The sequence below is a fragment of the Oculina patagonica genome, chromosome 13 (assembly GCF_052425735.1).
Source record: "Oculina patagonica isolate OP01 chromosome 13, crgOcupat, whole genome shotgun sequence".
Lineage (NCBI taxonomy): Eukaryota > Metazoa > Cnidaria > Anthozoa > Scleractinia > Oculinidae > Oculina > Oculina patagonica.
The window spans coordinates 14,765,679-14,786,231 of NC_135770.1; the positions used below are offsets into that span (position 1 = coordinate 14,765,679).

General features: G+C 37.1%; 3 protein-coding genes across 3 annotated transcripts in view; 1 reads left to right on the forward strand and 2 right to left on the reverse strand.

Moving 5' to 3' along the window:
- LOC144637250 (katanin p80 WD40 repeat-containing subunit B1-like) overlaps positions 1–3,107 on the reverse strand; it is a 50,311-nt gene extending 47,204 nt beyond the window's left edge. Inside the window, exon 1 of the mRNA XM_078496381.1 lies at positions 2,918–3,107. Within this exon, the coding sequence (XP_078352507.1) occupies positions 2,918–3,082 (165 nt within the window). The 5' untranslated portion in view covers positions 3,083–3,107. The remainder of the gene's footprint in view (positions 1–2,917) is intronic.
- LOC144637253 (uncharacterized) lies at positions 3,106–14,970 on the forward strand. Its single transcript, XM_078496383.1, has 3 exons — positions 3,106–3,234; positions 4,826–4,951; positions 14,558–14,970. Exons 1-3 carry the CDS (start codon positions 3,121–3,123, stop codon positions 14,690–14,692), a joined length of 375 nt encoding a protein of 124 aa, XP_078352509.1. The 5' UTR covers positions 3,106–3,120; the 3' UTR covers positions 14,693–14,970.
- LOC144637251 (uncharacterized) overlaps positions 14,958–20,553 on the reverse strand; it is a 67,339-nt gene continuing 61,743 nt past the window's right edge. Inside the window, exon 9 of the mRNA XM_078496382.1 lies at positions 14,958–15,459. Within this exon, the coding sequence (XP_078352508.1) occupies positions 15,372–15,459 (88 nt within the window). The 3' untranslated portion in view covers positions 14,958–15,371. The remainder of the gene's footprint in view (positions 15,460–20,553) is intronic.

Sequence of the window (20,553 nt, forward strand, 5' to 3'; positions counted from 1 at the left end):
AACAGTATTGATTAAAATGCCGGGCCCGGCGTCAAAAAAATGCAAGTAGTGTACATTTTCACGGAACATTCATATCTTTTCCTTCCAGGGCGAACATTTTGAGAGCCTAAAGCATATCTTGCAAATAGAATTGAGCCAAAACAAACTGAACTAGCACAACATGTGGCATAGTACAGATTTAGAGGTGTCATTCAACTCTACAAACGGAAGCCACGCAGTGCGGATTAATGACTTCTAGACACTTCCTTGGCCACAATCTTACGGATGCCTCCAAATAAAAACAGTACCCTCAGAAAGAAGTCAGAAGCAAGTTAACACAGAACGGCAAAGGTACAAATGTCACAAACGTAGGAGTCGTGTAGGACCGTCACCTTTATTTACAATTGACGGATGTGATTAGTGACCTATGTTCTGTGAGTCCTGTGTTGGACCTAAGTCTGCAGTGTGTTTGTCATATACATATCTGTCAGATAGTCAAATAGACATACAGTATCTGTTATCCGAACATTCAAGAAATTTTATCGGGATTATAATAGAGATTAATATTAATCCAGATTATAATATTGATAATAATCTAATGCTTCCAATTTTTTGCCATGCCTTAATCTATTACTGGATTATAATAATATATTACTGGATTATAATAATCTATTACTGGATTATAATAATCCTATTATAATCTATTATTATTATAATCTGTGGATTAATATTACTCCGAGTTGTCCTGATTTATACACGGTTTTTCCATCAGTCAATTAAGTTACTGGACAATCTACTGTACCTATCTAACTAACTACAAAAGTTTTATAACAACAAATTCAAATAACAAAAAAAAAAAGAAAAGTCTGCTTTTCAAGGAGGCCGTGTCTAAAATTTACTTAAAATTTAGATATTACTTTAAACCAGGGATTAGGAAGGAAAACAGGCAAATGAGCCCATGGCCCCTGTCATTGGAAAGTTATGGGCCATTTATAAAACGTTTGGGCCATTAGGGTAAATGAATGGGCCAGAAAAAAATTCAACAAAGGTTACATAATTCTTTATTGCTTGTATTTATTCTTTATTTTTACCTGTATAATAATGCCATAACATGTAGGACAAAGAGAGCTGAAAGCTTTTTCACATTTCGATACTTTTTGTAATTAGTCCTTTTTTGATAGATTTTTAACTGTAAATAGTAGACTTTTCATTTCATGTACGTGTCACTCGATAATTCAGTTTCTTTTAACTGCAAAAGAGTTTAAATAAACTATTATTAATTAATTAACTAATTTCACACTGGTTCAAGCAAAGTGAAAATGCACAGATCTTATATAGCTAATAAAAATAACATTCTTATCGTTATTCCATCAAAAGTAACAATTTCATTGAGATTAAACTATAGATTCTGAACTGGAACTGAAATTTTCGCTCCTCAGAACTAGAATGCATGGAAGATACACTTTGATCATGAGTCGTTTTACCAGACCTTCGTTTTCATCATTGTTTTATACAGGATCACAATTCTGCTCAGTTGTGGCGGACTTGTCGTTCGTGGTGAAAAATGTAGACAATTTTTTCTAAGAGCCGTCCAATTTTAACACTTTTTGGGTATGCACGTTGGCTTTAAACAAATAAGGCTAATAAGAGATGTGAATATATTCAAAGCTGCCTATTAGAATGACGAAACAGATGACAACACGAAAACACTGAAAGCACATGGAACTCTGAGCAAGAGCCTCGTTTGCAAGCAAAGTCCGGGTTGAGGATCTGGGGTCAAATGAAGCGACCGCGAAGCAAAGAGCAAAGGCGCTAGGCACCGTGGTTTTTCGCTTGTTTATTCGTCATTAAACTGAAAATTTTACACATGAAAAACCTTTTCACAAAGTACCAGTAGTATATATTTTACTAGCTGTTTTGCAGCTTGGGCGCATCACAGGCCCGGTAAGTACTTTTTTAATGCGCCATTTCATAGCTTTATACGCCATATGCGCATGGCCCACGTCCTTCCTAATCCCTGTTTTAACTGTGCGGACTTAATTTAGATTTAAAATCGGCCAATGAAGATGCTTGTCTTAGGTCTATAGGTAAGTTGTTCGACAGCTGAGCTCCGCTGTACGAAAAACTTTTCTTGAGATAATCAGTTCGAGGTTGTGGAAGAACTAATTTGTCTTCGGTATTCCTTATTTCCAGTTATTATCACCAAGATATATTTGTCCAATAGGGCTATGTTTACAGAGGACCGGTCCGGAACGGATCCGGTCCGATTTTCGGACCAGATAGGCCTTCCGTTTACACAGGACCGTTTTGGAAGGTTCCGTTATGGATCCGTTCCGGACTGGTTCCAAAGTGGTCCTGTGTAAACACATGGATTGGTTTTCAAACGATTCTGTGTAAACAGAGGCCGATCCGGTCCAGTCCCGTGTAAACTTTATAGCCTAGGTATCTGTGCACTGAGAAAACCTTTGCACACTTAGAAATTATATTTTGTGCACTGGGAAATTGTTAGCATCTTTTCACAGCACAAAGAAATATATTGGGAAGTAAATCACTGAAATATTTATGCGCATTATATTGCAATTGTATATATGGGCCACCGTGGACCAGGAATCAATTCAAATTGCCTGGAACTGCGTAACTGTTTATATAAAAGTTGGTTCACCCATAAGCTTGCGTTTGCTCGTGTTACGTACGTTGAGAGTGCAGAATCACCTTCTCGAATTTTAGAAAGCCTAACTTAAACTTTTAAAAGCTTCTTACTTAAGGTTAAGTTTCTACCTTTTGCACCAGACTAGGCTTACTTAGTGCATTGTTGACAATTTCTTCACAAAACGTCAACCATTTCTGAGAAAAATAATGATAATAATTGATTTGCCGCCTTTTTTCATCTGACTAAGTTGAGCTTTGTAACAAGCTGTCTATTGCGGTTGCCACCTACCTGTGCCTTGACTTCTGACGAAGCACGAACCATATTTTTGACAGACCCAACGCCGCTTACTTTGCTAAAACAATTACCATCCATCCATCTGTACCGCGACAAAGCCCAATCGTAGTAAAAGAAACCAACCTCGCAACCGCCTTCACTTTCCTTTCTTTCTGCCATTTTTATTTTTGAAATCCGAGGTTAATTGTTGCCCAAATATGGAGACACCAAAGGCACCAATCAGAAACCTGATCGAAAACGTCAGAAGGCTTGGAGCAAACACAAACATGGCTGAAAATTTCCGTATGGATTCTGTGGAACTTCTTAACCAGGTTTGTTTATATGGCATTATTGTAGTGTATTTTCTTGTATAAAGAATAACAATTATGTTTAAAGGAATCCAAAGGATGTGAAAATACGTCACTTTTTTATTAGAGTCTCCTCGAATTATGGGTATCCTACCGTACCTCGACTTTCTTACTTAAAGCTTATTCATCATTACCAAGCATAAGAATTTCTTACTTGTAAATCATTTCCAAACGCTTTTTCATGCAGCTTATAATGCCGAACTTATAAAGGTTACCTCGTTCCAAGTTAGATCGTTCGAACTTACGGTCAGACCGTTCCACAAAATAGTGACTTCGTTCCACCGAATGTCCGGTCGGGGGGTCGTTCCACAAAAAAATAGTAACATAATACATAAAGCTAAAAGACGGTCAAAGTGACTGTCGATCAAATAGTTAGAATATTTCGAATCAACTGGCCTTATTGCGTTAAATACATTCGTTTACAACTGTTCAGTGACCATATTACAAATTTCATCATCTGCTACAAGCAGCACTGTCACACTGAATACACCTAGCAGTAAACTGCTGACAAAAATCTAAATTGCATCGACAACCTACATTTCATTGAAACTTTTGTGAACAGAAACCCTCCCTCTTAAACCTCCCTATTCAATGCCACATGAAGATAGAGTTGTTTTAAGAGTGTGACCTGATTATTCCCACTGGGTACTTCAGTGAGTCAAATGCAGGGAGGAAGGATGTCGGTCTTCATTTGATCAGTACATTATCCTTGATAACTCGAATTCCATTTCAATCTAACAAGTCAAAACATACTGCAAAACATTGAATTTTTTAAAATCAAACTAGTAATACAGGATTCTAACTTTAGCTGTCCTCACTTTAATTTGTGTAATTTAGTTTACTAGCGTAATCAAAGATTTGTGGAGTACATACCATTTGATGCCTTCAATTATTGGATGTCATCAAAGCACTGACCCTAGGTCCATGGACTACCGACGTGGGTAGTACAGTTTTCTAATATTTGGAGTACCTATCCTTTATTTAGCTTTCACATCCAAACCGTTGAAACAGACGAGTTCAAAACTGGCAGGTTTCAAGATAAGCTACTGCTTTTGTAGTGTTTGCGTGTTGCTTAAGACCATGGTTTCATTACCTTGGCAACGCAGCTAATAATGATTCAACCAAAAAAATTGAATCCCGCTTGATTTCAGAAAATTTAATCATAAGTTTTTTTCATTGTTTGTGTACAACAAACTTGAAAAATTATGACTTTTTAACATTCAAGTAATAAAGTTTTAACAAAGAAAATTTTAATTTTCATTCCTCAATGTCTTCACACAATGTCCTAAAATGTTTGAAAATTTCTTTGTTAAAACTTAATCAGCAGTTTTCTTGCTTGCTAAAGTGCAACCTTGTAAATTTGTTTGAATCAGAAGTGCGTCCAAAAAAAACTGTTCTCAGCCACCATAAATGAGATTTTAATACTGATGTAAATACCATGATAAAACAAAGTACATTGCAACATAGTTTGCTGGAGAATTTCCTTGTTGTGTGACACCTCTGTGTTTTTAAAAATTACAATAATTTTTTTTCTGTTTGTGATTTATTTTAATAGTTTGGAGTGTTGGCCTTCATTAATGGTGGAGAGGAGGGAAAAGCTCTTTACAATGCATTTGTAACCGGAAGAGTTTGCTATGAAGTTTACAAAAGGCTGTCGGTTTCCCAAGCTGATGTCCTGAGGGTAAGTTTTCAGACTTGTCTTTTTCTCCTCTCCATTTATCTTTCTTATCTATCATTTGTCTATCATCTATGAATGATGGGTGTTCACTTTAATTACCACTCATCACAAGTAGCATACAGTAGTTAATCAAAGTCTCTTCGAGATACCGACTTTTTGCATGAAGTACGAGTCGAAGGTTTATCCTGTGCATTGTTCTTTAAACTTATCATTACAGTTGCTTTGTAGTTTAGTTTAACAATTTCCTATCTTCACAGAGGAAATGCAGCCATATAATTTAATTGTCAAAAATGGCTCGTCCGTGCCGGGTATTTATACACATATTCCTCAACATTACACAAATAAACAGTGCAAATTTCACCGAGATCTGACAATTCTATACTTTAAAATTGCAAGGACCTTTCGAGGCAGTCGATTACGGCAGCGAAATTAGAAAATGAAACAGCAAAATATGCGTTTGACGTTCGTGTTGCAGCGCCATATTTGAATTGTTATAGGTAGACCGCTGTTCAATGTGTTCAAGGCCGTATCATTACGATTGCTCCACGAAAAAAAATATGGATATTTCCGACTACTGTCGGAGAAAACATTGTGCATATACATGTAATTGCGGCATAAACAAATCGATACACTCAAGCTGCGTTTTGTCTAGGCTCTGCGAGGGTCGGATATCAAGACAGCGTCTTCGTGGGCTTAAGAAGAATTAAACAAAAGCCATATATACAGTGAATGATTTCGAATTATATTTGAAGATGAAATATGAAAGAATTTTGCTGTCTTTGACTGAAATTCCACTCAAACTGCGTAGATACGATCGCATGTTGTAAAGCCGATTCATGCAACATTGCTGTCAACGCGAGGTCACGTCCCTAACGACCTAGGCTGATGACGAAATAGAATGGCCCTTGTAGCGACCAAATTTGGCCTAATTTTTAACCGCTCCTAAGCTGAAAGAAGCCCCCATCTCTTGCATTTGTTTTAACTTCAATAATATCTTTGAAAAGAGCGAGTTTTTTGGTATGGTTTATTTTTGACGTTTGTAATTTTTAAACGATGTAAGTGCTAGTGATTATTTGTTCGTGTTTTAGCGTTAGTTACGCAATCCATTGTTTGTCCGACGCTTTTTATAGATCGCCTTTCAGACACACGTGCGTTGAGATAAGAAAGCTGACATGTTACTTTTAAAATTGTTATATAACGTTTCTAAATGTGACAAGTCGCGTTTTTTCCACAAGATCGCAAGTGATCACCCACAGCAGAAAGTAATCCCTTGAGAAATTAAAAAAGTCCCTTGAGAGTTAACAAGAATGTGAATTTTGCCCAACATAATTGCTATTCTCCTACTTTCGCTTGTAAACAAGCTAAAAAGTCGAAAAAAAGGGACTAAGTTGCCAGTGGCTAATGCATGACGGTGCCAGATGGCTTAAAAAGTCTGGCAAACTTCATGTATTTCAATTATCATCAGCAGAATAGTCTTCTGTTTTCATGAAGTTCAATCTTTGCCATCCTTGTATTGTGAAGGTTGTTGCATGTATGCGTCCTATTCCTTTTTTGCATATTTTATTATTAACCGGGCGGGGAGACTGGGCCGGCCCGGTTCATAAATCGCCCGGAATTTTTTCGTCGTCGTAGTAGTAGTAGTAGTCTTGTCGGTAAATCGTTCCAGACCCGCTCGGCCACTTTCTTGGCCAGGATTCAAATCACGCACCCTTGATGTTTACTCGGCAGAAGCTATTAAATCACTCTCCTATTTTAAATTTTATCTAATACCCTCAATTCTCTTAAGCGTGAAATATATATTTTTGTGTTATTCAAGCGTTTGAGTACTGGTTTGCGAAACCGGTGATTTTTTTGACACGTCCAAGCAATTATTATCATTATTTTTGTTCTTGATGTAAAAGCTTTACTTACACACTTCCCAAGACTTCAGTCAACAAAACTGATGGTAATGTATAGTATTTCTACGAACTATGATGGTATTTGTGAAGGGATCCGCAAAGCCAGCAAGTAAAACAAATGGTCTGCAATTAAAATGAAAATGAAATCTTGGCGCGGGTAATTTAATACATGTAATTAAATTCTACCACGGCATGCAAAATTTCACGTTTTTGAAATTTTCTAAATCTTTTTGCCTTTTAAAATGTTTCTTGACCCCATCTTAAATTAAAATTCATCTAAAACGTTTTCATGTTTCTTTTTTATTTTTTCACGTTTGTATTTAATAGTTGCCTTTTTAGGCTTTTGAAACGAACACGGCATCTATTTATAGATCGAGGCACCATGTTGATGTTTACATATTTGCGTTATTTGTCGTAGTAGTTCACTCGGCCGCTTTCTTGGCCAGGATTTAGATCCCGCACTTTTGATATTTACTCAGCAGGAGCAATTAAAATTTTATCTAATACCCCGATTTCTGTTAAACGTGAAAGATATATTTTTGTGTTTTTATTCAAGCGTTCGACTCAAGCGAGTTCTGGAGTCCGAAACCGGAGATTGTTTCGACAGGTCGCTGAGGTCGAAGCTTTTTTTACATCAGTCACGCAATGTTTTTGCAGCAAGCTCCTGCATTTAAAAACGGATCCAGACTCTACTTTGAAGATGCTTTTCATTTAGCAAGAATTGTGTCCATTTTGTCTATTTCCATCCGTGTACAGTTGGGCCGACAAAGTCGTGTGTCACAGACGAATTGAATGTTTACACAACAAAAGAACCTTATTTTGTTCTTGATGTAAAAACTTTACTTGCACACTTTTCAAGAACTCATAAAACAAAATGGAAATGCAAAGTAATAATATAATAATTTCTTCAAACTAGAATGGAATGTAAATCGGTAAAGCCATCGTGTGAAATAATAGACGGCAAAAATGAAAACTTGCCCTTCGGCGCGTATAATTAATTAAATTTTATCACGGCATCAGTATTTTCACGGCTTTTAAGGATTCAAAATTTTTAATGCAATTCAAATGTTTCTTCGCCTCATCTTGAATCTTTTTTTCACATTTAGTTGAGATTTTTAACAGCATCTGTTATCTAATACATGTGGTCTAATGCATGCCCTTTTTTAGTCTTTTTATTTTCTTTTGTAATTTTGTTTAGAAATTTTTCTGTTATTCTTGATATTTTACTCGTTTTATTCGTGTTTTTTTATTATTTATGTTACTCGTTTTTATTCGAGCAGGAGCCAATACTGTAATTTTCTGGTTACTCCGCTCTTTTTAGCGAGGAATATAAAATATATATTTTTTGTTTTTCATTCAAGGGTTTTGAGTTTCAGTCGGAACCGAACGGCGATGGAGAAATGACCTGCAATGAATCACGCAATCAAGAACTTGCGTTTGCGTGACTGCTTCCCAAAATTGACGTAAAGAGCTGGCATGTTTGAAAGCTGAAAAGCTTTCTTATCTTGTTCTTATTCCCATTTTTTTGGTGTGGTACATTTTTAAAAATGTTTACATGTAAAAACACGTCTTAGTTTTTAACGAAATTGTTTGTTTGTTTCGGTCGGAGATCATTTGTACTGCCATTTAACTGGTTTGAGTTCATTTATTCAAGATTGCACACAAAACGTTTTCAATACCCTGACTCGTCCCCAGTCGTCTTTTGAGTCCGTCTTGAGTCGACTGCTCAACACGGAGGGAATCATGGGAAGGAAGAGAAGAAGCGAAGGAGACGTCCTCCTTCCCATCATCCTTCGCGTCTTGCAATTTTCGCATAAGAGACGACTGGGGACGAGTCAGTTCAATACCTACGTTATTCAGTATTCGGAAGAAAAATAAAAATTTGAAAGCCTAAGCAGGAATTTATCCAAGCATGGACAAGCAATCCACAGACTTGCGTGTTACTCAATATAAATTAAATGGTATTTTAAAAGTTTTTGCTGTACTTGTCTAATAAAGTAGTTAAACATCAACCGCCCGGTTTTAAGCATTAAGCTTTAGGCGTCTTGTCTTGAGAAAAATAAACGAGTTTGTGTGGAATGGAACAAATACATTGAATTACTGCAAACTCCAAATAATTCACAATAAAAATGATTCAGTTTATTAAATTGCCTGTTGTACAGTCGACCCCCTTTTAAGTGGCCACCCATGGGGAAATGGTTAGTGGCTGCGTAATAGAGGTTTGTAAGAAGTTAGCATAAGGCATGGTAGAAACATCCCTTCATTGCAAGGAAATAAAAAATGTTATCACTAAGCTTAGTGATAATGAAATCACTTGAAGAAGATAGTAAGCATGTGTTTGAATGTTTTTTATCGGTCGTCAATTCAAATTACGGCCTCTTATCTGTCATCAGGTTGTTGAACAAAAGGCTAAACCACATGTATTAAATTCTTGGTGGCCACTTAATAGAGGTAAAAACAATAGTCGGATACTCAAAGGAACTTCCAAAAGGTGGCTGCGGACACTTATTTGAGGTGCCTGCTAAATGAGGGTTTTATTTACAGTATTATACGTAAAGTTAATAATTCTGACTTTGAAAACTGGCCGCTAATTTTTAATAGGGGTTTGACTATTTTTATGGGTTTGGGGGCTTATTTGATGCCTTCTGAGGGAGAAATTATAAACGTTGAAGTTATCCATACCTCAACTGATATTAAGCGAAGTGAGGTTGCTCAGTCCAATAATTTGTTTCTATACCTGGCACGAAATTGGATAGAAAATTTTGGTGGAGTTTTTTCTGTATCTCGACTAGCTCGACTTCCTTTACATTAAGTTATTCTGTACGTTATTAGTCCTCTTTTAGTAACATTCCAGTTGATCTGTAAGTACTCAACTATACTCGATTCACTCTCAACCACAATAAAGTCTATTAGACCATCAAAACTCTTCTCATTATCTTGATTGAACCCTACCACATGATAAAAGGTTTTCTCAACTCTACGCAACTACTAACATCACATCTTTACTCTTATCATCTCGAGTAAACTTTCTACTCTTATCTCTCAAGTCAAATATACCACATAACAACTTTTCTCAACTCGACTCAACTCTACTACACCATTACAACTTTTTTCAACTCGACGCAATACGTGAATACCCAACTGTTGTATCCTACTCAGCTGGACACCACTTGAATCTACTTTACTATTATGTACTCTACTCCCGCATCTACGTACATGTACGCTACTTGACTGAACTCATCTCTACTAGATTACACTCTGTTCAACTCTACTCTACTAACAATAATCTAGTCGTCTCTACTTTACGATTGTCGATTGGACTGGTCTCTACTCTCAACACTTCTTTATTCGTCTCCGCCACGCTACTGTACGTTTATATAAGCCTATGTGACTGTTCTCGTCTCTATTCCACTGGACTCAACTGTACTCTACTGTACTGTACTCTACTTTGCTCTACTCTACTATACTTGATTCGAGTCTACTATACTATTACGCTACTCTACTCCACTCTAATCTACTCTAGTATAATATACTTTATTCGAGTCTACTCTTCTGGACGCTGCTCTACTCGACTCAACTCCACTCTGCTATATTTGATTCGAGTTTACTCTACTGTAGGCTACTCGACTCAACTAAACTCGACTCGACTCTACTGGACTTGACTGACTTGAATCACCTCTACTCGACTCTACTCTACTCTATACTCTACTCTATACTCTACTCGACTCGACTCAGTCGACTCTACTCCACTTGACTTAACTCTACTCTTCTCGACTGTACTCTACTCGACTCGACTCAACTACGGCCCTACGTTTTCATTCTAAACTTTACGATTTACAGCACTACGTTTTAATTCTTAACTGTACACTTCTAGGGCCCTACGTTTTCATTCCAAACTTTACGCTTTTACGGCTCTACCTTTTCATTCTTAACTTTACACTTCTACGGCCCTACGTTTTCATTCTTGACTTTACACTTCTACGGCTCTACGTTTTCAATCATTCTAAACTTTACACTTCTACGGCCCTACGTCTTCATTCTAGACTTGACACTTCTAAAGGCCTAAGTTTTCATTCTAAACTTTACGCATTTACGGCCCTACGCGTTTTCATTCTAAACTTTACACTTCTACGGCGCTACGTTTTCATTCTAAACTTGACACTTCTAAAGCCCTAAGTTTTCAATCTAAACTTTACGCATTTATGGCCCTACGTTTTCATTCTTAACTTTACACTTCTACGGCTCTACTTTTTCATTCTAAACTTTACACTTTTACGGCTCTACGTTTTCATTCTAAACTTTACACTTTTACGGCCCTACGTTTTCATTCTTAACTTTACACTTCTACGGCCCTACGTCTTCATTCTAGACTTGACACTTCTAAAGCCCTACGTCTTCATTCTAGACTTAACACTTCTACGGCTCTACGTTTTCATTCTAAACTTTATACTTCTACGGCCCTAAGTTTTCATTCTAAACTTAACACTTCTACGGCCCTACGTCTTCATTCTAGACTTGACACTTTTAAAGCCCTAAGTTTTCATTCTAAACTATACGCATTTACGGCTCTACGTTTTTATTCTAGACTTAACACTTCTACGGCTCTACGTTTTCATTCTAAACTTTACACTTCCGCGGCCCTACGTTTTCATTCTAAACTTTACACTTTTTACGGCTCTACGTTTTCGTTCTAAACTTTACACTTTTACGGCCCTACGTTTTCATTCTAAACTTTACACTTCTACGGCTCTACGTTTTCATTCTAAACTTTACACTTCTACGGCTTTACGTTTTCATTCTAAACTTTAGTGCATTTCATTCTTAACTCTACACTTCTATGGCCCTACGTTTTAAGTCTTAACTTTACACTTTACACTTCTACGGCCCTACGCCGGTTTTCCTGCTAAACTTTACGCTTTTACGGCCCTACGAGTCGTGTCGAGTCGAGTCGAGATGGAGTAGAGTAGAGTGGTGTAGAGTACAGAAGTATAGAGTAGTGTCGAGTAGAGTAGAGTCGAGAAGAGTAGCGTATAGTAGGGTCGAGTAGAGTCGAGTCGAGTCGAGTCGAGGTGGAGTAGAGTAGCAGTTGAGTCGAGTCGAGTCGAGGTGGAGTAGAGTGGTGTAGTGTACAGTTGTATAGAGTAGAGTAGAGTCGAGTAGAGTCGAATCGAGTCGAGTAGAGTAGAGGTGAAGTAGAGTAGAGTGGTGTAGAGTACAGTAGTGTAACGTAGAGTGGAGTAGAGTAGAGTCGAGTCCAGCCCAGTCCAGTGGAGGAGGAGTCGAGTTGTGTCGAGTCGAGTCGAGTCGAGGTGGAGTATAGTAGTAGTTGGAGTCGAGTCGAGTCGAGTCGAGGTGGAGTAGAGTGGTGTAGTGTACAGTTGTATAGAGTAGAGTCGAGTCGAGTAGAGTCGAATCGAGTCGAGTAGAGTAGAGGTGAAGTAGAGTAGAGTGGTGTAGACTACAGCAGTATAAAGTAGAGAAGAGTAGAATAGAGTAGAGTAGTGAAGTAAAGAATGTAGCGAAGAAGATTGTAGCGGAGATGAGTGGTGGTAATAGATTCTTATAATTCTCTCTGTAGACTAGTATTCCTATATCCCTTTTATATAGGCTTTGATTGGCCGGTCGAGTTAGTCGAGGCAGAAAAAACTCCACCAAAATATCGTATCCAATTTTGGGACACATTTGCTTGTTTCACTGACAGGCCTCAATGTTCAAATCAGCTGTAGCTCATAAAATAAAATTATGCCACATCCACTCCAATTTATTACAAACTTTAACCCATTGGCTACCAAAGATTTTTGGAAAAAAGTATTATTTTTTGGACAGTTTTGACATCCTCTCGTCAGTGAGCTAAATCCTTTCTTTCCACTAGCACTTTCCACTTTCCTTGCACTGCTGGTGTTAACAGGATGGATCTTGGAACCTTTTGGCTGAGATTACTAAGTTGTCTGCGTACTGAGTTCTCTGATTTCTGGTCCTTGTACAGCCAAACGACTCTAATAGGAACTTCTCGCTTACTGGGGACCTGCTGTTGAGGACACTCATTCCCTGATACAACTTTCGCCTTGAAAAAAATGTCAAAAGTGGTCTTACTATCGGCTCTTGTCAAAAACAGACTTCTTTATTTAGCTATGGAAAGATACACTAGATTTGCTGTCAAGCTGTTAAATTCTACACTTTCACAAAATGAACTTAAAAACAAAGGACTTGAAGGAAAAAGGGCATCAGCGATTTTTGAGTTTTTTTTTTAAAAAATAGCTCTTAGTCGTCATGATGGGCCGTGTAGTCAGTGGGTGGCTCAGTCAGCGAAGTATGTTTGTTTGTCACACCAATCAGATTTCAGGTACTATCAGAACCAATCAAATTGAAGTTTATAAAGGGGAAGCAATCTGACACAGTTGTAGTGAGCGATTTCGTTTGAAGATTTTAGATTTGTAGGAGACGGAATTGGTGAGTTGTGAATTAAACCAAGATTAAAAACGCGTTTTTCGTCGCCAAAGGCCCAACACAAAATTGTTATTCGTCTTATTCGAGCGTTCGTTTTGAAGAGGCTAGCTTTCCTGACCGTGGTAAAAATTACATAAAGCATTTGCACACAGCAGATTGTTGACTCCGCCGGCGCCAACTCCAAACTCTAAACCGTTCGAGAAAGACGGCGAACTACGAGTTTTAAGAATAAAATTGGTAGAAACCATACTAAAAACTTCTGCTCCACCTAATCAAAGTGTGATCCTATTGCAAGTGAATGTTGTCAATGATTATTTCAGACGCAAGTATTAAATAAATCTTGAGTTTCACGAGCCTGAATTTCAGACGTCTCTTTCTGGTCGCGACTGAAATTCAGGCAAGAGTTTCCGTATTAAAACCGGTTCTTAAATTTGTGTTGTAAAAATGGCAACTAGACGCGATGGCGCGACACAAGGTTGCATTGGAAGTAAACGTGTTGTATTTCTTGTGAATTTGCCATAAAGTTCTTAAAACCTAAATTCTTCTTGAATGAAACTTGTCTTTATTAATAACACAGATATTTGCATATGTCAAAAGTAATTTGAAACCTTTCGAATAACTCCACAGGTAGATGCAATCGACAGTATTGTAAAAGTGTTGAAGAGAAAAACTAATGGGAGAGTGTTAAAATAATCACTCATAACTGCAAAACGTCGCTTTTGATGCAAAGAAATGTTCAAGCTTGTTTTAGAGTTGCTTTGTACATGCATCCCGTTTTAAGTTAAATGAAATTCTTCAAATAAGCAACGCATTGGGACTGCAGCGCTCATTAACTTTTTTGTCCCAAATGCAGCACTTATTCGAGGGCGGCGGTTATTAGGGGGCGGCGCTTATTCGAGTAAATACGGTTCGTGAAAAAAGCTTGCATTTTTTGTTGTTGTATTTGATCTGTTGTATCACCAAGATACATATAAATGTATAGAAAAAGAAAGACATTAATTTATTGTCTTTTTTTATAGGGTGCATGTTGAATATTTTTTTTAAATTTTAGCAGTTTCTTGATTGAATAATAATTGCTTTGCAGCTAGAGCCTAGTTCAAACAATGGGTCATGAATTTAATTAACATAAACATATTTACCTGCTTTTATGCACTCTCAAGGAGTTAAATACAAAGGAGAAAAATTTGCTACAGTATTCAGTAACCTGTGGGAAAATTGCATTAAAACTTCACATCTAATTCACTTTTGTTTTTGTTTTTTGCAGGCTGAGACCATAATGCGCATTAGTGATTATGTCAAAAGTCACCCGCGAGCGAGTGAAGCACAGTTAAAAACTGAAGTGGAAAAGGAGATCAAAATGTTTGCACAGAAGATTGCTGAGCTTGAGGCAATGCCTTAGCCATTTCAAGTGACAAAAAATTGGATGTAAATAATTGCTATAAATAAAATCCTCTTTTGCTGACTTAAACACCAAGTAAAACAGAATGAAATTAATTTTTTTACATGCAAGTGTTTATTTTTAAGTGATTCAGTTCCAAAAGGGGTGCTGAATTGATATCAAAATTTGCATAAAAATGAATGTTATGCATGTAACTGGAATAATTATGTGAAACGAATAGCAGTAAATGTTTTTGAGTCTAGCTGATATAAAATAAAAGAACCCATTATGGAATGAAAGACTAGATTTATTCCCTTCAATCTGCAATTTACAAATAATATTATTCCATGTTTTAAATATCCCAGTATCTAAACATTTGTCAAAATGCGTAAATTTGTTATTTTTGTTGTCTTGTTTTCATTGGAGATTGAAATACGTTTTGGCGTATTCTTAGGCATTCAAGAAAAAATTGTCAAATGTTTTTCAAGTTCCAAGAAAAACAAGTCAGTTTATAAACAGCCAGTCTCCTCAGAATTATGTAACATTTTGAAGATGAAACCTTATGTTTGTCATTTATGTATGGACTTCAATGAAGTTTATTAAATTGAAGTTGTTATACTGTAATGTGACAGTCTTGTTATTTAACATAATGACATTGCTCTTGAAAATGTACATGCATAAAAGAATTCTGAAGGCTTGGTTAATCTGCATTCCAGCGACGCTTGTCTTCTTCCAAGTCCACAGGAGTATACCAGTCTGGTAACTTGGTGGAAGGGTTCATGCGATAACTGAAACACAAATAAAACAAATTTTTATATGGAACGTTTTTGAGAGGTCTGTGGCCTTGGCATGAGGCTCTCACCATGTCCTTTTTACTCGTGAATGTAATGAAACGAGTATTGTTATGGAAAGTGATATGCAAATTTTCACTCGGTCAGTCGGTCGATGGGCTGTTAACTTTAATTTATGAATAATAATTTATGCATTAAATTATAAATTAATTTTCCTTGATTTTATTTGAAACTTTTTGTTTCAATCTTCTGAGGTTTGAACCGGCGACTCCTAACATCAACTATGTTTTTGAAGACCAAACCCCTAACCGCTTGACACTTCGGCGTACTGATCATTTGGGCTGAAAATTAGCATATAGATTTCTTTGTGTTGTTGTTAGTACGATGACCGATACCGTAGGTTCAAAGTTAAATGGCTTGTATGTAAAGCTTCTTCGAATGGCTCGATTTATAGCTCTTAAGAATTTCACATGACAAATAGAAGAAATAATCTTAGAGAAAATATGAAAATCTTCGAAACACTGAACTGACATTAAGTGTTTTGATCGAATTGTTAGATTTTCCAGGCATGAACTGTGGACTGCGACTGTGTTGGGTATTAAAAGGTTGATTTCAGGACAATTGTATGAATAAAGTCTAATTTTAGCAGTCTCTGAATGTTTTATAGTTCCAAGCATATTGTATGATATCGATAGTCGTGATACGTAAATAATTTATCGTAAAAAAGCTCGCCAAACTGACGAATTTTGTTGCCTTTTAATAGTATACTGTATAGTACTTGATTGCATCTCTAATAGATTCATAAAAAAAGGAGAAAGAAAAAAAAGACGTCGTATAAAATTGTAAAATAGGTTGTCGTAAAAAAAAAACTAATCGTCCCTGCTGAGAATCGAACCCCGGCCGCTGGACTGGAGGGCCAACGCATTGCCACTACACAACGCGTTAGCAAGCTTGCATTTTATGGTAGAAATAAGTGTAATATAACGAAGGGTTTTGAATGGGTTACCCGCGTCCGCTGTAAACACAAGGAACCAACGTGATCATATCTCCCTTCAAACAACTTCTATACTAACATGACGCTCACAAAAAGACAAAATCATTTTATAGCTCTACACCAATACATTTAGTATTCTCATTCACGAGTGGGCTAACAAAGCGCCTTTGATTGAAACTGTACACCTATTTTTTAGTGTGCGCTTTTTCATCTGCTGCCTTAGGAAGCACTACGTCAGAAAGAAAAACTCGTCTAAACGGCTTTAAACCCACTCCAGAAGCACAAAAATGTCAAAATAACGCAAGATAAACATAAGGTAAGACATTTTTATTCAAATCTTTCATACAAGTACTATTTAGAGCAATTTTCAAAGTATTCTCATACATTGTCTTATAATCACCTAAATCGAATACCACGTCTGGGCCGCCTGTGGTTTGATATGGTAAAGGGTGATTTTCTAAATCGTCTTTATCAAATTGATTTTTTTTTAAGATTCTTTTTTTTTAAACACCAGAGTTTAAGCCAAAACTGGGAGCCTCAAATAGTTACACCACGCGGTGACGCTTTTAAAAATGCATCACACCTATCAAATTTTCCCGCCTGTTTCCAAGAGGCATAAGTGTACATGCAGATCCGTAGTCCTGTGTGTTTTTACGAAATGTTAAGTTTGTTTTTAGGTATATTTACAGGCATACTTAGTTGCATTTAATTGGTGGTATTAGGAAATTAAACTACCTAAAAAATGTGTGCTAGTCACATGAAACAGGTAGGAATTGAGTAAAACAGTTTTACAGCTCAAATAAATCGCAGAGGTTCTGCTCTAACGGCATGCAGAAGCGATGACGTTTCACAAAGGGTCTAACATAATTGAGGGCGTGATTATGATTGTTATGCACTTGCAGTGTACATTTTTTAAACCTAAGAAGCAATGTTGGTGATTGTCTAAATAGCATAGTTAGGATATGATAAAATTCAAATAAACACAGAATTAACAGTAGTTGTAAATTCACAGGCCAAGGATGCAAAGTTAATAATCATTTTATTCGTAGATTTGTTTAATTGAACAACAGTAGATTGCGTTATATTGTAGTGTGTGACTTCTGATAAACGACATACAGTCCCCTTCTCGAGACAACGACTTCGTATAACTTCGCTAAATAGAGTCGGAATGGCTTCGAATGTGGCACAAGACACAAGTAAGCGACACATTTGAGGTAAATAAACTTTATTTCAAAATAGATAGTTTACCCGATTTGAGAGAATCCGTGATTTTCCCATACATTTCTCTATATACACAAGCTGTCGCATACACCAGGTATGTAGAGTCGGCCGCCCGAAGGGCTCTTAAAAGACATCAAAAAGACAACTTTTGAGCTTGGGAAGCCTGTGGATACATCCGATAAACAACATACGATACACGTGAGCAAGCTTCAGGTCAAACGGTATCTCGCTCTCAGCGGTCCTTTGTGGTCCTATTTATCAAAAGAATTTTGAAATTTCTGTCTTCTAAATCTACTTGAACTAATCAAATATAATTAGTCTCTTTCGGTTATACACTGTAGTCTTCGTTTCTAACTGCACGGGAATATTTTTCTTTTGTGTTCTACGCGGCGATTTCTTGTTTAAGTTAACTTGATTTCTGTCTGGGGGGGGGGGGGAAACTCCCATCTATGGGCTATACAGGTATGTGCCGCTCAACAGTGTATGCTTTTTTGCCTCCCTGATTCTGAAACAGGGTATAGAATTCAGCCTTTCTCTCTGGAACAGGGTCGATTTTTCCCCCAGAATCCTGATTAAGCATGATCAAGCATAGCTACGAAACTCTGCTCCCCTCGGCGCTTTATCTTCATGCCACAGACAAAGTCAAGTGAACACTTTGTGATATTCTCCATATGTATATATTTTTTCCATCGTGCATATTGTCTGGAACAGGGTACCTATTCTTCCAATATTCGTCTGGGACAGGGTCGCAAATTCACCTATATTTCTCTGGAACAGGTCCAGCATCTCAGAGACTTAGCGGCACACCCCCGTACAAAATTTTTGGGTGTACCCCACGGGATTTTTGTTCGTTTTTCCGAAATAGACAAAAAGAACCGGTGTCACAGCGGATTTTGTCCCCTGGAACAAATCCGCTAGCGGATGTTGTCCCCCCCGGACAATATCCGCTAGCCGATATTGACCCCCTTCGACGAATTTGTCCCCCCCCCTCAACAATTGTTATTTAAGCTTTGTTTCCCTCTTACTCAGTAAAATTTCCATTTGCAAACTTTTTTTAAACGTTCCCTCGAATGACAACACAAAACTAGTTATAATTCTGCCATATTTATTATAGTAAATAAAGTAACTTCTTATAATAGCGATGCAATTTTGCGTTCTATGCTGGTCTCTAAGTTATTTCAGAAATTTACTATAATTCATTGCAAAGCTTGTTGTAAACAAAAGACCTGACTAAAGACAGCGTCTAACTACGGTTCCTGTTAGCAGTGAATCAAAAACGTTAATCTAGCTTGTTTGAGTTGCGGCTTTAAAAATCGCTCTAAAATGATTTTTTTCAAAAATTACTCTCTGTCTTAATCAACGTCGATATGAAACAAATTCTAAATTCTTACTTTTAACTATGCCTTAATATGAACAAAAACAGTTGCAACTAACGGTAACCCAATTCTTAGAAAAACGCGAATTCCGTTGTATTCTTATTTTACGGCTTAATAGTCTTTGCTTTATCGTCAAGCGAAAAACTGTTTAATGTCGGAAGCTATTTAGAAGAAATCTATTGTCTAGAGTAAAAACAAAAAGAAAACAATGTAATTAGAGTCCAGTATTCTTATCTTTTCACGTTTTTGTAAATTCACTCAACCGAACATTTATTCTAATAAACTAAGGGCCTGTTTACATGATTCCGGAATGACTTTCATTCCGGAACGAAACTCGTTCCGGAATGAAGAGGGTAGCAAAGGGTTTATACGTGAAACGTGAAAAGGGAAAAATTTTTTCCGTGGCGGGTAAAAATAGGGAAAAAATTTTACCGTGAGGGGGAAAAATTAGAAAAAAAAATAGGGGTTTTTTTTTTTTTTTTTATATGGTGTATTTTTTTTTAAATTTTTTGTGAAAAAGGGGAAAACAACCCCCCCCGAATGAAGAGTCGACCAGAGTCGACCGGTTCAACCAAAGGCATTTTCACGTGCACGATTTCCGCGCGAGATCAAAACAAGGTGGCGCATGTTTCGCGCGAGATCAAAACAAGATGGCGCACGTTTCGCGCAAACATGTTTTTGTGCCCATTAATGGCCGTATCTGCAGTTTTGACGAGTAATTTGACCATAGAGCTGCTTCTTTGGGCTAAACAGTAAATGCTATTACGTTTTTCGCTCTGAATTCAAACTGTGGAGTCCGTATATATGCGGTTCAACAAGTTGCGAGTTCATCTCGGAACGAAATCCGTTCTGTGTTTACATGATACCAGAATGAAATGTCATCCCAGAACGAAACTTACATTCCGGAATGAAAACCGGAATGAACTCATTCCGGAATGACTTGACTTTCGTCTCGGTATCATGTAAACAGATACAGAGAAATGTATGGGGATGGAATAAACTCGTTCCGGAATGAAAGTCATTCCGGAATCATGTAAACTATGGCGGGGATAACCCCTCATAGTAAACAGGCCCTAACTTGGCACTGGGACTTGTTAGACGAACATTGTTTATTATAATTTCAGACGTATACAACAGAAACTAACAAAAAAAAGCAATTGTAAATTTGGTTCTGCACTTTAGCCTAGGTTCAACAAAAATGGCACTTGATTTTCGATTGGAAAACGTTGCTTCGGGCCGTGTTGAGAATAACATAGATTTTCCAATGCGCATGCATGCTGTGTTTGGTATACACCGAGACTTACCTTGTCTATTTCGTCTTTTTTTTGCCGCTGACGCCCCCTACTATTTTTTAGTAGGGGGCGTCAGCGGCAAGTGGAGAATAAACGTCCCAAAACCCCTCAAAATCACACAAAAGCAGACAATCAACAATAGGTAAGTGATCTTTATTTATATGGCTTACAGTTTATTGTAATTTAGGAACGAAAAATTTTAAATTCG

Bases quoted from the DNA above. Each gene is read 5' to 3' on its own strand.
- LOC144637253 (XM_078496383.1), top strand. From the start codon at position 3,121: ATGGAGACACCAAAGGCACCAATCAGAAACCTGATCGAAAACGTCAGA. The intron at 3,235-4,825 runs GTTTGTTTATAT...TTATTTTAATAG, and splicing joins CTGTGGAACTTCTTAACCAG to TTTGGAGTGTTGGCCTTCAT. The intron at 4,952-14,557 runs GTAAGTTTTCAG...TGTTTTTTGCAG, and splicing joins CCCAAGCTGATGTCCTGAGG to GCTGAGACCATAATGCGCAT.